Source organism: Mustelus asterias, chromosome 26 (genome assembly GCF_964213995.1).
Source record: "Mustelus asterias chromosome 26, sMusAst1.hap1.1, whole genome shotgun sequence".
Taxonomy (NCBI): Eukaryota; Metazoa; Chordata; class Chondrichthyes; order Carcharhiniformes; family Triakidae; genus Mustelus; species Mustelus asterias.
The window spans coordinates 1,341,941-1,355,194 of NC_135826.1; the positions used below are offsets into that span (position 1 = coordinate 1,341,941).

The 13,254-nt window shown below is 52.3% G+C and overlaps 1 protein-coding gene across 1 annotated transcript in view; it reads left to right on the top strand.

The window, feature by feature from the left end:
* Positions 1–1,468: 1,468 nt before the first annotated feature.
* The window catches only part of LOC144479400 (lipoprotein lipase-like), a 41,937-nt gene continuing 30,151 nt past the window's right edge, over positions 1,469–13,254 (top strand). Inside the window, exons 1-5 of the mRNA XM_078198023.1 lie at positions 1,469–1,594; positions 8,587–8,770; positions 9,275–9,454; positions 9,552–9,663; positions 10,207–10,440. Of these exons, the coding sequence (XP_078054149.1) occupies positions 1,566–1,594; positions 8,587–8,770; positions 9,275–9,454; positions 9,552–9,663; positions 10,207–10,440 (739 nt within the window). The 5' untranslated portion in view covers positions 1,469–1,565. The remainder of the gene's footprint in view (positions 1,595–8,586; positions 8,771–9,274; positions 9,455–9,551; positions 9,664–10,206; positions 10,441–13,254) is intronic.

Sequence of the window (13,254 nt, forward strand, 5' to 3'; positions counted from 1 at the left end):
ATTCGCTGCTCTTCCCTTTGAGGGGGGGGGAGCTGACTGATGGTGATTTAACCTGAGGGTCACCACACGCCAGGAGAGGTGAGAAGACAGGGTCTTTGTGAATAACCTCAGCCGGTACAGGAATTGAAACCACGCTGTTGGCATTCCTCTGCATCACGAACCAGCTGTCCAACCAACTGAGCTAACTGACCCCTCAGAACATTCAGGATGCTATATAAATGCAGGTTCTTGTTGAGTGGGATATTGCAGGCTGCGGTCCTGCTAATGGTGTCTCAGCGCGTGATCAGATGCAGAGTGTGTGATGTTGATGGATTTGGGTGAATGCAGCAAATACGAATGAGTGGCAGCCATTGTTGACACTGGTGAGATAGAATGTGACACAGCAACTCTTAAAGGGACAGCTCCTGGTGTGATAAAAGTAAAAGGTTTCGGTTAACTGTGTTGTGTTTTGAACAGTGTGGGAGGAGGTGAATATTTTGGCTTTTATTTTGCAGTTGTTGTCTTTTCATTCAGATAATATTTAAGGTTTAACAGTAAGAAGGACCCACACCATGACTTCCTCATGGGATTATTATTGCCTCTGATGTGTGTGAGTGTGGTGGGTTGAGGGAGCTTGTGGGTTGTTACAAACACAGTGTGAGGTGAGGTTATGTGACCTTCTGCAGCAGGAAGGGGGAAGGAGTGATTGCCTGTAAGATGTTACCAGGCTGATGTGACATGATCTTCTGATTAAGACTGTGTTAAATTAAATGAGACAATTCATCTAATCATTAACCTTTCTCTGAAGGCTGAAGGAACAAGACTTGAACAGCGAGTGTTACTGGACAGCCGTGACCTCACATTGAGAATACCCTCCATCGTGTTGTGTGCAAGCGCTGTGCTAAGTGTAATAGACTTCGAACCCATCTAGCAACTCCTGACGCGGCATCCATGAGGCGCTGTGGGCCATCACCAGCAGCAGAATTGTACTCGACCACAATCTGTGACCTCATGGCCCAGTGTATCCCCCCACTCTCCCATTACCACCAACCCTGGTTCAATGGAGAGTGCAGGAGGGCATGTCAGGAGCAGCACCAGGCATACCTAAAGATGTAGTGCCAACCTGGTGAAGCCACAACACAGGACTACGTGCGTGCCAAACAGCATAAGCAGCAACTGATAGACAGAGCTAAGCGATCCCACAACCAACAGATCAGATCTAAGCTCTGCAGTCCTGCTACATCCAGTTGTCAATGATAGTGGACAATTAAACAACTCACTGGAGGAGGAGGCTCCACAAATATCCCCATCCTCAATGATGGAGGAGCCCAGCACATCAGTGCAAAAGATAAGGCTGAAGCATTCGCAATAACTCCAGCCAGAAGTGCCGAGTGGATGATCCATCTCGGCCTCCAGAGGTCACCAGTATCTCAGATGTCAGTCTCCAGCCAATTCGATTCACTCCACATGATATCAAGAAATGGCTGAAGGCACTGGAAACTGCAAAGGCAGCATGAGGTCCCAGCCACTGGATTGAAGAGCTAGGGTGAAAATTCAAAACGGCTCAAACAGGCACAGGTTCCACGATGCACTGTTGGCCACTCCTCCCTAGTGTGTGTGTATCATTGTAATGATAGCAGTCTATAGGCCATGTAGCTGCTGTGATGCTGACTGCCTCAGCAAGGCCCTGTGTGTGTGAGAGAGAGGCTGCTGCACCGTTAAAGGGGAGAGAGAAGTGGGGAGATGCACAGAACTGGGAGAAGGGTAAATCTGGTGTAACAATGCAGACAGAAGTTTCTCTGGCAGGAGCTAATGTCCAGGAGGAGAGGGGATCTCTGTTCACAGAGACACTCCAGACAGGCAGTGATAAAGCGGGAGCTGATGGCACTGCCAACTGGAGTAGCAGCGTTCAGAGCACCTGCATACAGCTCAGGAAGGAGGTTAATGACCATGTGAGGTGATGGAGTGAAACGCCTCTTCAAAAACCAGGAACCTTTACAAATGAACCACCTGCCTCTCAGACATCTTCTAACGAGCCTGATGCATCCCCAGCATTCATAGCCCCCGCCCCACGCACACACACAGACACACACACAGAGACACACACACACACACACACACACACACTGAGATAAGCACATCACCGCACTCGCCGGCTCACAGCCCTCTCTCTGATCAGTCATTGGGAGGTATGACCACACACAGCAACATCCACCCAGTAGAGGGCAATCATTGCTCCATTTCTTCACCCCCAGCGCTGATTATGCGACCCACTGACGGCCTCCTGTGCCTCTCACTCACCCCTCTTCCCCGCCCCCGCTCTGCAACCCGACCCTGTGCCTTTCTCCTAGAATCGGGGGGGGGGGGGTGGGGGGGGGGGTGGGGAGGGGGGGGGGGTGGGGAGGGGGAGGGGGGGTGGGGAGGGGGGGGGGTGGGGTGGGGAGGGGGGGTGGGGAGGGGGGGGGTGGGGTGGGGGGGGGGGGGGGGTGGGGTGGGGGGGGGGGGTGGGGTGGGGGGGGGGGGTGGGTGGGGGGGGGTGGGGTGGGGGGGGGGGGGTGGGTGGGGGTTGGGGTTGGGGGGGGGTGGGGTGGGGGGGGGGGGGGTGGGTGGGGGGGGGTGGGGTGGGGGGGGGGGGGTGGGTGGGGGTTGGGGTTGGGGGGGGGTGGGGTGGGGAGGTGGGGGGGGTGGGTGGGGGGGGTGGGGGGGTGGGTGGGGGGAGTGGGGGGGTGGGGTGGGGGGAGTGGGGGGGGTGGGGTGGGTGGGGGGGGGGTGGGGTGGGGGGGGTGGGGTGGGGTGGGGGGGGGTGGGGGGGGGTGGGGGGGGGTGTGGGGGGTGGGTGGGGGGGGGGGGGTGGGGTGGGTGGGTGGGGGGTGGGGGTGGGTGGGGGGTGGGGGGTGGGGGGGTGGGGGGGGTGGGGGGGTGGGTGGGGGGGGTGGGTGGGGGGGGGGAGTGTGGGGGGGGTGGGGGGGTGAGTGGGGGGGTGGGGGGGGTGAGTGGGGGGGGGTGGGGGGTGGGGTGGGTGGGGGGGGGTGGGGGGTGGGGGGGGGGGGGTGGGGGGGGGGGGGTGGGGGGGGTGGGGTGGGGGGGGGAGGGTGGGGGGGGGGGGGGGGGGGGGGGGGGGTGGGGGGGGGGGGGGGTGGGGGGGGTGGGGGGGGGGGGGGGAGGGTGGGGGGGGTGGGGTGGGGGGGGGAGGGTGGGGGGGAGGGACGGGGGGCTGCAGCTGGGACTGGGGGAAGGGTCACACAGGTAGAAGTCTGACATAAAATGAGGTTTCACGAGTTCTACTGCAGAGGAATCGGATGAAGATTTTGATGGGGATTCAGAGAAAGCCTGAAGAGAAAGCAGGATGAGATACTGGGTACATTGACAGACCTGTCAGAGAACCTGCCCTCCCTGTTCAGAAGCTCAGGGCAGTGCAGCACCAACTGGGCACAGGAGAGTTTGGAGATCATTCTTTCCAATTCAGAAATGGGGCTAACTCCATAACGAGACCTGTGGATCTGACCATGATGCTTCATTACAACACAAGCAGAACCCACCTAACATCTGAGTGCTCTGACTAATGTCAGGAAGTTTCAGCTTGCTACCCTGTCCACTCAGACTGCGCCATCATGCATCCCAATGGTATGTTTGCTAATCACTGAATCAGAATCAAACGGTGCAGAAGGGGCCCTTCGGCCCATCAAGTCTACACCAACACATGAGAAACACCTGAGCACCCACCTAATCCCGTTTACCATCACTTGGCCCATAGCCCTGAATGTTATGACGTGCCAAGTGCTCATCCAGATACTTTTTAAAGGATGTGAGATGACCCGCCTCCACCACCCTCCCAGGCAGTGCATTCCAGACCCTCGCCACCCTCTGGGTAAAAGAGTTTTTCCTCACATCCCCCCAAATCTCCTGTTCCTCACCTTGAACCTGTGTCCCCTCGTGACTGACCCTTCAACTAAGGAGAACAGCTGCTCCCTATCGACCCTGTCCATGCCCCTCATAATCTTGTACACCTCGATCACGTCGCCCCTCAGTCTTCTCTGCTCCAACGGAAACAACCCAAGCCTATCCAACCTCTCTTCATAACTTAAATGTTCCATCCCAGGCAGCACCCTGGTAAATATCTTCTGCACTCCCTCCAGTGCAATCACATCCTCCCTATAATGTGGTGACCAGAACTGCACACAGTGCTCCAGCTGTGGCCTCACCAAAGTTCTATACAACTCCAACATGACTTCCCTGCTTTTGCAATCTATGCCTCAATTGATAAAGGCAAGTGTCCCATATGCCTTTTTCACCACCCTGCTAACATGCCCTTCCGCTTTCAGAGATCTGTGGACAAACTCGTCAAGGTCCCTTTGTTCTTCGGAACTTCCCAGTGTCCTACCATTCATTGAGCACTTTCTTGTCAAATTACTCTTCCTATCTCACACTTTTCAGGGTTAAATTCCATCTGCCACTTATCTGCCCATTTGACCATTCCGTCTGTGTCTTCTTGTAGCCCAGACACTCAGCCTCACTGTTAACCACCCGGCCAATCTTTGTGTCATCCGCAAACCTACTTATCCTACCCCCACATAGTCATCTATGTCATTTATATAAATGATGAATAATCGGGGGCCCAGCACGGATCCCTGTGGTACACCACTGGACACTGGCTTCCAGTCACTAAAGCAGCCTTCTGTCATCACCCTCTGTCTCCTACAACTGAGCCAATTTTGAATCCACTTTATTAAATTATCCTGTATCCCATGTACTTTTACCTTCTTTACAAGTCTCCCATGTGGGACCTTGTCAAAGCCTCTGCTGAAATCCATATAAACGACATCAACTGCACTACCCTCATCGACACACCTGGTCACCTCCTCAAATAATTCAATCAAATTTGTTCGGCATGACCTCCCTCTGATCAAGCTTTGCCTCAACAACTGCTCACTTCCCAGCTGCTTAATTACTTTACCTGAGACTGTGTCCCACTGGTATGGCCAGGCTGTACACCAGCATCTTACCACCTGCATTATCCCAGCTATCGAGCTGTACTGAGCACACAACAAATACAGGCCTCTCCTTACCTGAACGTCACAGAGCAGACAGCGTCTCAGTGCAGACAGCAGTCTCAGTGCAGACAGCGTCTCAGTGCAGACGGGGTCGCGGTGCAGACAGCGTCTCGGTGCAGATGGGGTCGCGGTGCAGACAGCGTCTCAGTGCAGACGGGGTCGCGGTGCAGACAGCAGTCTCAGTGCAGACGGGGTCGCGGTGCAGACAGCGTCTCAGTGCAGACGGGGTCGCGGTGCAGACAGCGTCTCGGTGCAGACGGGGTCGCGGTGCAGACAGCAGTCTCAGTGCAGACGGGGTCGCGGTGCAGACAGCGTCTCAGTGCAGACAGTGTCTCAGTGCAGACGGGGTCGCGGTGCAGACAGCAGTCTCAGTGCAGACGGGGTCGCGGTGCAGACAGCAGTCTCAGTGCAGACGGGGTCGCGGTGCAGACAGCGTCTCAGTGCAGACAGCGTTTCAGTGCAGACGGGGTCGCGGTGCATTCAGCGTCCCGGTGCAGACAGCGTCTCAGTGCAGACGGGGTCGCGGTGCAGACAGCGTCTCAGTGCAGACGGGGTCGCGGTGCAGACAGCGTCTCAGTGCAGATGGGGTCGCGGTGCAGACGGGGTCGCGGTGCAGACAGCGTCTCAGTGCAGACGGGGTCGCGGTGCAGACAGCGTCTCAGTGCAGACGGGGTCGCGGTGCAGACAGCGTCTCAGTGCAGACGGGGTCGCGGTGCATTCAGCGTCCCGGTGCAGACAGCGTCTCAGTGCAGACAGCAGTCTCAGTGCAGACGGGGTCGCGGTGCAGACAGCGTCTCAGTGCAGACGGGGTCGCGGTGCAGACAGCGTCTCGGTGCATTCAGCGTCCCGGTGCAGACAGCGTCTCAGTGCAGACGGGGTCGCAGTGCAGACAGCGTCTCAGTGCAGACGGGGTCGCGGTGCAGACAGCGTCTCAGTGCAGACGGGGTCGCGGTGCAGACAGCAGTCTCAGTGCAGACAGGGTCGCGGTGCAGACAGCAGTCTCAGTGCAGACGGGGTCGCGGTGCAGACAGCGTCTCAGTGCAGACAGCGTCTCAGTGCAGACGGGGTCGCGGTGCAGACAGCGTCTCAGTGCAGACAGCGTCTCAGTGCAGACGGGGTCTCGGAGCAGACAGTCTCTTGGAGCTGCCTATTGCTCCTGGTCTTCCCTGAGCTCCAGTTCCTCAGCAACAGGAAGTTAACGATGGTTTGTAGAGAGGTTGATGACTGTTTCTTCATGGTGGCTTTGAATGTTTGGACGGCTCTCTCAGTCAGTCCAGTTGAAGCAGGGTGGTAGAGTGCAGTTCAAATATGTTGAATGCGACTGGTTTTCGTTCACTAGTGAAAGCAGTCCCATTATTGTATCTCGCACCTGTGGCAACCCATGTGGGGTAAATGTCTGTCCCAATTTCTCGACAGTTGCTGACAAAGTTGTGGGCTTCATTTTGTGTATGTTCAACCATTTGGAGTGCATATCTGATATGAGTGGGAACATGTTGCCCATGAATGGACCCACAAAATCGATGTGTAGCTGCACCCATGGTCGACCTGGCCACTCCAAAAGGTCCACAGACGACAGTTTTTGCTGCATTTGAATTGATCACATTGCTTGACCAGATTCTCGATGTTAGCATCTATTCCAAGCGACCAAACACAACTTCATGTGAGCATTTTCATCTTTGCCAGCCCATGATGAACACAACGTACTCTTGTAACAATGGGGGTGATCTTACCGTTCGCTGGCCAATGGGCAGGGCAAGCCGGTAAGATCGGCAGAGAACCGAAAGGTTAAGTTCACGCCCGGTTTCCCACCTCTCGCCATCTTACTGGCACCGGAGTGTGTTCTGATCGTGCAGAAAATGTACATTCTGAACGTCTGGTATATGGAGGTTCTGAAGGTGTGGTATTTGCAGGTTATGGTTGCATTCTGATGATGTGGTGATATGGACAATCTCAAGATGCGGTATGTGGATGCTCTGGCAGTGCTTTGAAGGTGTGGTATATGTAAGTTGTGAAGGTGCGGTATATGTAGGTTCTGAAGGTGGTATATATGGGGATTCTGAAGGTGCGGTATATGGGGATTCTCTAGGTGTGGAATATGGAGGTTGTGAAGGTGTGGTATATGGCGGTTGTGAAGGTGCGGTATATGGGGATTCTCTAGCTGTGGAATATGGAGGTTGTGAAGGAGCGGTATATGGCGGCTGTGAAGGTGTGGTATATGTAAGTTGTGAAGGTGTGGTATATGTAGGTTCTGAAGGTGGTATATATGGGGATTCTGAAGGTGCGGTATATGGGGATTCTCTAGGTGTGGAATATGGAGGTTGTGAAGGTGCAGTATATGGCAGTTGTGAAGGTGCGGTGTATGGAGGTTGTCACGGTGCGGTTGTGAAGGTGCTGTATATGGGGATTCTCTAGGTGCGGTATATGGAGGTTGTGAAGGTGTGGTATATGGAGGTTGTGAAGGTGTGGAATATGGAGGTTGTGAAGGTGCGGTATATGGAGGTTGTGAAGGTGTGGTATATGGAGGTTGTGAAGGTGTGGTATATGGAGGTTGTGAAGGTGTGGTATATGGAGGTTGTGAAGGTGTGGAATATGGAGGTTGTGAAGGTGTGGTATATGGAGGTTGTGAAGGTGTGGTATATGGAGGTTGTGAAGGTGTGGTATATGGAGGTTGTGAAGGTGTGGTATATGGAGGTTGTGAAGGTGTGATATATGGAGGTTGTGAAGGTGCGGTATATGGAGGTTGTGAAGGTAAGGTATATGGAGGCTGTGAAGGTGCAGTATATGGAAGTTGTGTAGGTGCGGAATATGGAGGTTGTGTAGGTGTGGTATATGGAGCTTGTGAAGGTGCGGTATATGGAGGTTGTGAAGGTGCGATATATGGAGGTTGTGAAGGTGTGGTATATGGAGGTTGTGAAGGTGTGGTATATGGAGGTTGTGAAGGTGCGGTATATGGAGGTTGTGAAGGTGCGATATATGGAGGTTGTGAAGGTGCGGTATATGGAGGTTGTGAAGGTGCTGTATATGGGGATTCTCTAGGTGTGGTATATGGAGGTTGTGAAGGTGCGGTATATGGAGGTTGTGAAGGTGCGATATATGGAGGTTGTGAAGGTGCGGTATATGGAGGTTGTGAAGGTGTGGTATATGGAGGTTGTGAAGGTGCGGTATATGGCAGGTGTGACTTTCTGTGATATGAGCTGTTCAGTAATCCTCTGGGTGACTTTCTTCCTAAACTGAAAGTGATGAATTGGCTGTAGAGTGAGGGATTCCTGGAGTTCAGGCAACACTGATTCCGTAAGGAATACATTGAATGAGGCTAGCTGGGAAAAGTAGTTGCTTTTCTAATGTTTGCAGAATGAAGTGTCGGGCGATGGAATTGTGCTTAATATTGGGTTCAGCAATAGAAGCTCAGTCTGGAATCCTTGTGCCCTGAGGCGTTTCCAACAAGAACATCGTGTCCCTCTTCATTTCGCTTTTCACGTCTGACCAGATGCTTCCAGAGATTCCAACTCTCAGTGAACATTTAGCTAAACTATTCCTCCACCTCTTTCCCAGATAGTGTCCTTAAACAACACAGCAACGATATTGAAGGTCTGAACTCCATTGAAACCAGGTTCTCACTGCGCCGCTTGTCAAAGCCGGATGAGGATGTGTGTTTTATACTCCCTGGGCAAGTGGAAACACTGAGCCAATGTCGCTTCAACACCACTTCCAAGACATTCCTCATCATCCATGGCTGGAGCGTGAGTATTTGCAACTGATTAGAGCCAGCACAGCGTGGCCATCATAACTGAGATCGCGAGGGAGGTGGGCAAGGGTGGGGAGGTGGGAGGGGTTAGGGGGGTAGGGGGGTGGGAGTTGGGCGAGGAGGTGGGAAGGTGGGTGGGGGAAGGTGGGGAGGGGTTAGGGGTTGTGGGGGTGGTGTGTAGGAGAGGTGGGAAAGGGGTAGGTGGGAAGGTGGTGGGGAGGGGGTGGGATGTGGGGAGAGTGGGGTGAAGAGGAGGATGGGGAAGTGGGTGGGGTGGGGAGGGTGGAGTGAAGGAGAGGGGGAGGTGGGGGTGGGGTGGACAAGGTGGGGGGGGGGGGTTTGGGGGGTTGGAAGGGGTGAGGAAGGTGCTGGCCTTGCCCGGCAAGCTGCAGAAAGCCTGCCTGGCAGAGAAACCCACCTGAAAGTGTCCCTCCTTTTACAGAAGCTGTTCAGGAACTTGTTGAGGGTGGGACTGAGTGCTTTGTTTGTACATTTTCAGGTGAGTGGAATGTTTGAGGGCTGGATTGAGAAGTTGGTCATCGCTCTGTACCAGAGGGAGCCTGATTCTAATGTCCTCGTTGTGGATTGGCTGGAACGGGCCCACCAGCATTACCCAATAGCAGCCAAGAATACCTTGCTGGTTGGTCAAGACATCGCCAAGCTCATTGATTGGCTGGAGGTGAGGGGCTCAAACATCGGTTGCGACCAGAGGCATTAATTATTTAGTCACATGATTTCCTTTTAAACCAATCGCATCTGTTTTATGGTTCTCATAGCAAGAAGAAAATAATCCCCTGAACAAGATGCACCTGATTGGATACAGCCTCGGAGCTCATGTGGCTGGCTTTGCAGGGAGTCACACAGCCAATAGAATTGGCCGGATTACAGGTAGTGCAGTGAAAATATCTCTGATTGGCTCGTTGTTTCCTTCACAGTTTCCAAGTGGATTGTGTTTGAGCAATGTGATTATCTGGATGGCACAAGGTGGAGGCAGACACCCCTCCACCCCTGCCCAATGAAACTGCTCTGTGAACCAATCCCCCTTTCAGAGGCTAGACCTACTGTCAAATGTCTCTGTTAACCCTGGGGTAACATTGCGCTGCAGGAAGGCCGTAGAGACGGTTATATATTTAAAAGTGTTGCAGATTGCTTTAAGAGATGATCACATGATTTGATGGCGATGTCATTAGGGTGTTGCAGAGGCTGCTGTTTTAATTTCAGTTTGTATTCTGTGCAGTGCAGAGGGCATCTCTCAATAAAACCTGTTGTGTGTTAGTGTGAATCTACATATGCAACAAAGTCTTTCTCCCTGTGTAAAACCCAGAACCCTGAACATAGTTGGGACATCACAAAGACAGTGAAAATAATTTTAACATTTTGGGGTAAAAAGTATTTTATTAAAATCTGGCTCCAATTTTCAAATCCTTTTAGGGCTGGATCCAGCTGGGCCCGTGTTTGAGGGAACCCACGCTCACGGCCGTCTGTCTCCCGATGATGCCACTTTTGTTGATGTTCTCCACACCTTCACCAGGGAATCTCTGGGAATTAGCATTGGGATCCGGCAGCCGATTGGACATGTCGACATCTATCCGAATGGAGGCAGCTTCCAGCCCGGCTGTGACTTGCAGAAGGCGGTGAACAACATTGCCACATTTGGCATCTTTGGTAAGCGTTGGAAACTGGGTGGGACATTGACTGATTAGTTTCCATTCTGGAGCCTGGGTTTAGATCCAACCCTGGATGATGGATAAAGTATGTCAAGACTTTGGAGAGGGTCCAGAGATTGCACTGGGTTGTGTAGAGAGACTGGAGAAGCTGTCCTTGGAGCTCTGCAGGAACTCACCAAGGCTTCTTCGACAGCATCTTCCAAACCCACAACCTCTGCTATCTAGAAGGACAAGGTCAGCAGACACATGGGAACATCTCTGTAAATGTAGTATTAATCCTTATTAATCAGGGTGTAGTTAAACATCTGACATTGATTGTCCTATCAATAGAGGCAGCTGGAACACTTTGGGGAAGAGCTTCTTGTAGGTTATTAGCACCAAGGAAGTGTCCGCCCTCCGCGCCCGTTGGGCACTGCAGGGGCTGGGGTGCATTATAGACCCCGATAATCACATTATGATTTGATGTTTTAATTTTCCTTTGTACTTCTGTTCTGTTCGGGCTGTTCCCTCTCCTTTTGGGGAGCTGCCCCTTTTACTTTGTCCCTGAGTTAATTTGAGTTAGTTTATTTGGTTTTCCTTAAAAGACACACAGAGGAAGTGTCTTACAATAAACTGGCTGGAAGCTAAAAGACCAATCTGGAGTGATTCTTCCACTACAGCCACTTGAGTACTGTGCTCAGTTCTGGTCGCCTCATTACAGGAAGGATGCGGAAAAGATTGAAAGGGTGCAGAGGAGATTTACAAGGATGTTGCCTGGATTAAGTGGCATGCCTTATGAGGATAGGCTGAGGGAGCTCGGTCTTTTCTCCTTGGAGAGACGTAGGATGAGTGGAGACCTAATAGAGGTATATCAGATGTTGAGAGGCATAGATCGGGTGAACTCTCAGAGGTTTTTTCCCAGGGTGGAAATGTCTGCTACGAGAGGACACAGGTTTAAGGTGCTGGGGGGTAGGTACAGGGCAGATGTTAGGGGAAGTTTTTCACACAGAGGGTGGTGGGTGAGTGGAATCGGCTGCCGTCAGTGGTGGTGGAGGCAAACTCAATAGAGTCTTTTAAGAGACTCCTGGATGAGTACATGGGACTTAATAGGATGGAGGGTTATAGGTAGGCCTAAAAGGTAGGGATATGTTCGGCACAACTTGTGGGGCCGAAGGGCCTGTTTTGTGCTGTAATTTTTCTATGTTTCTATGTTGTGAGTAACAACCACCTGCACGTTCCCTTCCAAACTACACATCATCCTGACTTGGAAATATTTTCCGTTCCTTCACTGTCGCTGGGTTAAAATGGTAGAACTCCCTCCCTAACTGCACAGTGGGCATGCCTACACCTCAGGTACTGCAGCAGTTCAAGAAGGCAGCTCACCACCACCTTCTCAAGGGCAATTATTATGGGCAATGAATGCTGGTCAGCCAGCGACCCTGATGTGAATAAATTAAACATTGGTGAGGATGAGGTCAAGTATGTTTTTCTCTCTTATTGGTTCCTGCACCACCTGCTGTAGTCCCAGGGTCTAGCAGCGATGCCCTTTAGAACCCGGCCAGCTCGGTCTGTGGGTGTTGCTACTGAGCCACTCCTGGTGATGGATATTGAAGTCCCACCCAGAGTACGTTCTGTGCCCTTACCACTCTCAGTGCTTCCTCCAAGTGGTGTTCAACATGGAGAAGTACTGGCTTATCAGCTGAGGGGAGGTGGTAACCAGCAGGAGGTTTCCTTGGATAAAAGCAAATCGCTGCAGATGCTGGAATCTGAAACCAAAAGAGAAAATCTTGGAAAATCTCAGGAGGTCTGGCAGCATCTGTAAGGAGAGAAAAGAGCTGATGTTTCGAGTCCAGGTGACCCTTTGTCAAAGGAGTTTTCCTTGTCTATGTGTAGCCTGGTGCCATGAGATTTGGTGTCCATATTGAGGACTCACAGGGAAACACTTTCCCACACTTCCAGCTGTAAAACCCACGGTCCCCCCACATCTGGTGTAACAGATGTGCAAGACACAATCACAAAGATCATAAGAAAGTCTTACTGTTCCCCTCTGGGCTTCGCTGTGATGTAACCAGATATTGGGTAATGTGGGGACATTGGGTACAAACAGCTACTTTGCTGTATCTGTAATAGACTAAAAAAACTCCATTTGAAAACTAGAATCCGCCTCTCTGCTCGGGTATGTTATCCAATGATGAAGATTTGAGGCCATTTTTGGAGAAGAGAGACTGAGCCTTCAAGTGGACAGAGCTGTGAAGAAGGCCTATAGTGTGTTGGCATTCATTAACAGGGGGTTGGAGTTTAAGAGCCGTGGGGTTATGCTGCAACTGTACAGGACCTTGGTGAGACCACATTTGGAATATTGTGTGCAGTTCTGGTCACCTCACTATAGGAAGGATGTGGAAGCGCTGGAAAGAATGCAGAGGAGATTTACCAGGATGCTGCCTGGTTTGGAGGGTAGGTCTTATGAGGAAAGGTTGAGGGAGCTAGGGCTGTTCTCTCTGGAGCGGAGGAGGCTGAGGGGAGACTTAATAGAGGTTTATAAAATGATGAAGGGGATAGATAGAGTGAACGTTCAAAGACTATTTCCTCGGGTGGATGGAGCTATTACAAGGGGGCATAATTATAGGGTTCGTGGTGGGAGATATAGGAAGATTATCAGAGGTAGGTTCTTTACTCAGAGAGTGGTTGGGGTGTGGAATGGACTGCCTGCAGTGATAGTGGAGTCAGACACTTTAGGAACATTTAAGCAGTTATTGGATAGGCACATGGAGCACACCAGGATGATAGGGAGTGGGATAGCTTGATCTTGGTTTCAGATAAAGCTCGGCACAAC